General features: G+C 32.2%; 2 protein-coding genes across 3 annotated transcripts in view; both read right to left on the bottom strand.

The window, feature by feature from the left end:
* Window positions 1-6,760, bottom strand: part of LOC124454828 — a 37,574-nt gene that overhangs the window by 30,651 nt on the left and 163 nt on the right. Inside the window, exons 2-3 of one of the 2 annotated variants that reach the window (XM_047005584.1) lie at window positions 6,327-6,581; window positions 6,051-6,240 (exon numbers count right to left, since the gene is read on the bottom strand). The exons of the other annotated variant lie outside the window; for it this stretch is intronic. Coding sequence (XP_046861540.1) covers window positions 6,075-6,240; window positions 6,327-6,581 — 421 coding nt within the window. The 3' untranslated portion in view covers window positions 6,051-6,074. Of the gene's footprint in view, window positions 1-6,050; window positions 6,241-6,326; window positions 6,582-6,760 lie in introns of those variants that run through there. 2 annotated transcript variants of the gene reach the window in all.
* Window positions 254-3,360, bottom strand: LOC124454820 (fibrinogen-like protein A). Its single transcript, XM_047005574.1, has 4 exons — window positions 3,283-3,360; window positions 2,570-2,997; window positions 2,112-2,489; window positions 254-688 (listed from the first exon to the last, which is right to left on the bottom strand). The coding sequence occupies exons 1-4, from the start codon at window positions 3,339-3,341 to the stop codon at window positions 423-425; spliced, it is 1,131 nt and encodes a 376-aa protein (XP_046861530.1). The 5' UTR covers window positions 3,342-3,360; the 3' UTR covers window positions 254-422.

The raw sequence follows: 6,760 nt of genomic DNA, 5'->3' as shown, positions 1-6,760 counted from the left end.
AACTATCTAAACAACAGTTAGACACACTGTGTTGTCTATAGGTTATGTTCAACCATTCTCTTTGGAGATAACAAGATTGCTTCATGATGAACCAGGTAATAATATAAGATAGTCACATAACATGATAAATCCAAGATGGCGTGGGAACGAGGAAAAAACATCAAAATTTTTTGCAATTAACTTTCACCACAAACGTCAAAGAAATGAAAGAAAAGACGTCACTGCAAAACTATAGCATTAAATCTGCCATCAATTGGGGAAGAAAAAAATTACTATTTTACCTCAGCATTTTTCAACAATTTTTTCCACGCTGTTTTAAAAGAATGATGATTGTAAAGGTTCTATTGAAAGAATTATTATCAAATGTCAATATTATGCAAAGTTTCATAAGATGTATTCATGAAAGTTAAGAAAACACAATATTAAAAATTCTTTGTCATTTTCATTTTCATCTCAGTAAACTTTAAGGATTTATTCTTTTTTTTCCAATGATACCAAACCACACCATTCCCACTGTTGTATGCTCTATTATAGTATTGTCCATTCAGGTTAGAATAATGACAATTATTATACCACCAAGCACCTTTCCAGTGAGTGGCACAGTTTCCTCCCCGACTCTTATCATTCTTTGAATCTTTGGTTGAAAACGCCATGCCATTATGATAAGATAATGAATCTCCAGCATTTCCTAAAAAAAGTTATTTTCTTCAGAAAAATTTTACGTCGTTTAGCTAATGTTATCTTAAGATTCTCTTTAAGAATTGCAGAAAATACCCAATACGTGTTTTATGTCGTTAGTAGAAGATTTCAAACGATTTTTTAATGGTCATTTGTTTAGGAGGCTTTTATGAAAATGTCAATTGGTTTTTTCATTTAATTTATAGAGTAAAAAGAAGTGGTATAAATACTAAAACATATTACAAGTCATAATCTTTCTATAAAGCACAGGCTTTGCATATTAGAAAACTATTGAATCGTTAGCATTAGGACAAATACTTCCAATGATTTTTTACTCGAAAATAAACTTTGTAAATAAACCTTTAGGTCAAGATCAGTTAGACACAATGGTCATTACGCGCAATCCAATTTTTCGTAAAACCATTTCTTTCTTTTTTCCCGATTCCATGATTCTGGCGATATGCAGTTACATGTTTTAGCTATCAAATAGTCAATTATTGTAGCCATACCTCCAAAAAATCAAAATATTTTTTATAAATACAAACAAACTTGTAATAATCGCCATATAAACACTAGTTCAAATTTCAAAATTAGGAACGAAAATGGCGGAAATTAATCATGTGATGAATTTTGTCCAGTCAACGTTCGCAAACCAGAGAACAATACATGACCCAACTCTTACAAATACAGGGATCTGTTCGGTGGATGTAAAGTTTGACGTATGAAACAGACCTTACTTAATAGCGTACCTGGGTATTTTCCAAGGCTCAATTGATATATTTGTGTTTCATGACTATAAATGTGAATTGTCCATGTAAACTTAAATAAATTTCTGTTATGTTTTAGATTGTTGTTAAGTTCAAAAAAACTTTTATATGTAAGAATAAGTTATAATGTATATATCATTTAGGCATTAAAACTCGCATCTACAATTAATTACTAGGAGCTTACTTGAATGCATGCATTTTTTAAAAAAGATTTCAGTCAATGATCATTAGACAATGATATTCACAGTATAGATTCTTTCTTATGTACCAAATAATTTAGTTGTGTTTATTAACTACATGTTGTTCAGGTGCTAGGTTATTACGTAATTTACAAAGCTGGAGTTGAATTTGCATTTAATGTTGATGATAAGCTAATCACAATCATTACATGTCACAATCAATCGTTGCAACAGAATCGTTCGCAAAACAGAACGACTTTTTACTTTACGTTTGTTTCTTGTATTTTTTCGGTAAGTTTTTAAGTTCAAAACTAATTATATTTTTATTGACAAACAAGGCTTTAGTCCGAAACCAACCGTTACTATCCGTTTTTTTAAAAACTTGCAGAATCCCCCGTTGCACACTGCAATCACTTAAATAATTCTAAAATATTGCATGTATCAAAATATTTTTCCCTCAAATGTTTATATTTACGTATTAACTTACCAGAATATTTACCAAGACTTAGTTGATATTTTTTATTTTCATTCTTTACAGCAAAATAATCATATTCAGCATATGCTTTGTTTCCTGACCAGTCTCCCAGGTCAACACGAAGTTTATTTCGCCTTGCAGATGTTAGTCGGTATATTTTATCCAATCCAAGCCAGAATTCGCCTTTCAGATCACCAAAACCTTTTTTATAGTCCTTCCAACCTCGATAGAAGTTTACACTTCCATCTTGACGTCGTTGAAACACAGTCCAACCTCCACCAGATGACTTCATATCACAGAAAACCTTAAAGTAACCCTGACCATCAGGGTTAATTTGATAAACTCCGTTCTTTTTTTCACCTTTTTTGTAAAGATCTGCGCAGTCTTTCCCTGGTAATGTAAAAAAAGAGTTCTGCCATGACGTAATATGTTGTTAAATGTCACTCTTGATATCTCAAAATCATTCTTACCTCTTAGTGATTTTCCTGTGAGTTTTGTATTTTCTTTGTAAAGAGTTTTCAGTTGTTTTTCAAGTTTTTTTAGCTTTGTTTGAATTGTTGCTACTTTCTCATCCAATGTTTTCATTTTTAATGACAAATTAATCATTTCAAGTTCAATTTTCTTAATTTGTTTTTGCAATTTTACTAATTTGTACGTTTGTACATGTGTCTTGTTGATTTTGGAATGAAGCGAAATTTTGAATGCTTGAAGGTGCTTTTTTTGTGTTTGTAGATTTTTGTGATATTTTTTCAGTGTCTTTATTTGCCCTTTTATTAATGCAATTTGTGTCTTTAATGTTACATTTCTTTGAACAACTTTCAAAGTGCGTTTCATTTCAAAGTTGAGCGACGAGAAATTGTCTTTTAAATTAATTTCTTTTTCACTTGTTAAATTCGCTCTATGGAAATAATGAAGGAAATGAGATCAATACATTCACTTTCTTTATTACTATATGCATTACGAAATAATCTTCTAAACATTGATTTAATATAGCCAATAAAATGAAATTGTTTTAAAACAAACTCGTAAATAGATTGATGACTTAACATAGTGCAGCTAACTGAAAATGGCTTCATGTTTATTTACTCGTTAAGATACGCCGTAAAACCTCATAGAAATATCAATAGCGTTCAACAAAGTTAGTCAAAAATCACAAAATTGTACTTTAAATATGATGACTTACCCTTCAATAATAACACCAATACAAAAAATTACGACCAACGCAAAAGTATATTTCGCCATTTTGTGATACGTGATTGATATCCACAAGCTTGGAGTGAGGACAAGATCACAAAAGCTCTATTTATGTATTGGGTCAACTGTATTTTAATAATATATTGCCATTTATCGATGATGCAAGCACGTAATTTCATGTTAAGTATTCATGAAAATAGGTTGGTTTCAGCTCATAATAAAAGAGATTAATAATTTGAGATTTGGACAGTAGCCATTTTGTGCTCGAAGTTTCGTCCAATAAATTTGCATTATTACAAGTTCTGCTTGACTATCCAATGTTTAAATGACGAATTATGCGCCACCATTTTATTGTATACTGTGAAACCTTGATGTAAATCAACTTGCACGAAAAAATTTCTGTTGTCTTTGGTATGAAAAGCAATTTTACTATTTATAAATTACAACAGACACAACAGTTTGTCTACAATTTCAAACTGAAAATATTGCATCATATGTTTGGAATTTGTAGTTGATTACACATCCTGTTGTTTACTTATTTGACACTTTGTTGTATAAAATACAACAAATTTACAAAGGGTATATATTTCATTGCCTAAAACTCAACCCAGCTGTATTCCTGTCTACAAGTGATAGCTATGTATTCTTGTTTTCACATTCAATCTCAACACTGAATTAAATTAAGTAATCTATTCATACACGACTTACAAAGAAACCTTTAAAACGTGGCACTCGATACGGATCATTTTTAAATATAGCTATATTTTGTGTACTTACTTTTCATGCAGTAAAATTGACTGCAAGCTGTATTTCGCCGTTGACTATTCTTAAAATAACTAACGTTGCAGCTATATTGAACCAAACTGGCAATAATTTCCCTCAGCTGTCTCCATATAAAAATTATATAAATATAACTCTATTATCTCGAGTTTTATTGTTAAAGTGCTTATCTCACAATTTTTTTTTTCGAATTTTCTGATTAAGGTAAAAAAATCATAATAAAAGTTATTTTACAATTTTCTTATTGATGGCTTCGTTTATGAGATAAATGCGTTTCTTTTCTCAAAATCGGCAATAATGGAGAAAATTGCTGCGCGTTCAATTTGCTTGACGAGAGCCTGAATCGAGAAGTATGTGACGTAACATAAGGACAGGAAGTTTTTCTGAAGTGTGATTTTTACTATAATTTCTACTTCATCTACTACGGCTCTGCATCAAAATGCCTGATAGATGTGCAGTTTTCGGCTGTTCAAAACGAGCAAATTATGCGGAAGGAATTTCTCTTCACCGTATACCATTTTACGGTGATGAGCGTCCTGAAGCGAAGCGAAGACGTAAAATCTGGGTGAATTTTGTTGCAAGAAAACGCGCTCGATGGACACCGACTAAGTATTCGGCTGTTTGTTCCGGCTATGGAATACATGGCATTTAAAAACACCATGGAATTGCTATCAAGCAGTGGCATACAATTATCAACATTTATATCTGATAGACACATATCTATCAGTAAACATATGAGGGAGAAAATGGCACATGTGAAGCACTATTTTGATTTATGGCATCTAAAAAAAAGTAAGCTGAATTTAAGATGTAAAATCTTGAGAGGAGTATGGATTTGCATGTCATTAATGGCCAATTTAATGGTACTATTTTTGTAGAATTAAATAATAACAAAGCTTAGCAAAGAAAAGGTTGTGAAGAATTGAAAAAGTGGGTCAAACCCTGTGGCAACCATTTCTATTGGAGTGCTTGTTCTACTTATGATGGTGATGGCAAAGTAATTTGGGCAAAGTTCAAATCTTTCCTGAGTCACATAGTAGACAAGCACACCAATTTGGATGATCCACTCTTTTCAAGTTGTTTTCATGGCCCTGATATTCAACCAAGGGAATATTTGTTAGAAGGTTTGTGAAGGCATTATTTAAAGATAACTTCCCTAACAGTTTATCATCATTCTTAATTGTAATGTTTAAGGTTCAGTTGCTCATGAATTGTTACACCCACAACTAATGAAGTCAATTCACCAGGCTTCACCAGTTGCTCAAACAAGTTGTTTGGAAGGATTCCATTCTGTCCTGAATCATTTTGCTCCAAAAATGATTCATTATTCCTATGTTGGAATGTATTGCAGGTGGGCGAAAATTTCCAATATGACAATGTTAGTTGTTTTGCAACTTCCACAAGTCTTTATTGTTTTAGACACATTTTGGCATCCATCCACTTCAACAACAACTTAAGGCGTGATGTAAAGATAAAGAATGATGGCAGTTCCCAAATTTGGTAAGTTGTTGCTAAATGTGTTGCTTTGCATCATTTCATAGTATTGAATACGACAATAATTTCTTTTTAGAGTATGTGGATGAATTATTTGAGAGTGTGTTGCTGTCAATAAAAGACAAAGACGCATTATCAAATTCACAAAATTTTTTGAAAGAAATGTCCCCACCACCAATGAATGTCATGCTGCAAAAGCAACCCAGATCTGAGGTGATACTAAAACAGGTCCGTCGAAAATGCATTGTGGTCAATGATGTCCCCCCCTCAATTCCAGGTAATTAATAATGATTATATAACATGTAGCTAAACATGGTTTGAAAATCATTTTAAACAATAAAAATGTTTTTGTTTCATGCCAGCAGCTACAAGTGTGCCATTCAGCTGTCAGGCAAATGTGGCAGTTTCAAAAGAAAGTCAGCCAAAATGTTTGACATGCAAGAAGCCAATGAAAGGTCACAAACATGTGGAAGATTGCCCAAAAAATAGGAAAACTTAATTTTCACATCACTCATTTATTTTATTTTCTTCGTACCCTCTATATTCCAACTTTTTATCATTAAATTTTGATCTTATTGCATGGTATGCACATGCAGGTAATGGTCTTCTTTCTTCTCCTAAGCATCCATAAATCATAGATGTGAACTCTCTGTATGCAACACATCGTAAAAACCTGAATATAAAGCCAAATCGTTACTAATGTGTCATCACACTAAAATATACTGAAATACTGGGAAATAACATAATATGCTATCATACATGTTTTCAGATCCTGTTTCTCTGTATCGTCTTTGTTCTCTGGTTTTGTATTTCATAGCAGCCATTTTTAGCGACCACTTTTCCAAACAAACTGGTCTGAAACCTGGGTGTAGAGTGACACAACATGGAATAGTTGACATATCTGCCAGAACCGACTGGTGAGTCAAGCTTTCAGCTACAGACTTAAGTTCTTGGCAGCACCAGGCCTCTAGAGGATTCTGAAGAAGTGTAACTTGACAAAAACTACACTTGCACCTGATGAATAAAGAAAATCACATTAAAAAATTGTAATCGAGCATCTTTTAACAATTTTTTGCCCAAAAGTAAAAAAAAGCGATGGTAATCTTGAATAGAAAATTGCACGTTTATGTCTATATTTCATAACTTGAAACCTGAATTGAAATACATTTCATAAGTTGAATTGAAATAAGAAA

The sequence above is a fragment of the Xenia sp. Carnegie-2017 genome, unplaced genomic scaffold (genome assembly GCF_021976095.1).
Source record: "Xenia sp. Carnegie-2017 unplaced genomic scaffold, XeniaSp_v1 HiC_scaffold_3, whole genome shotgun sequence".
Taxonomy (NCBI): Eukaryota; Metazoa; Cnidaria; class Anthozoa; order Malacalcyonacea; family Xeniidae; genus Xenia; species Xenia sp. Carnegie-2017.
The sequence above is the reverse complement of the archived record's forward strand: the minus strand, read 5'-3'. Positions and strand labels throughout refer to the sequence as shown.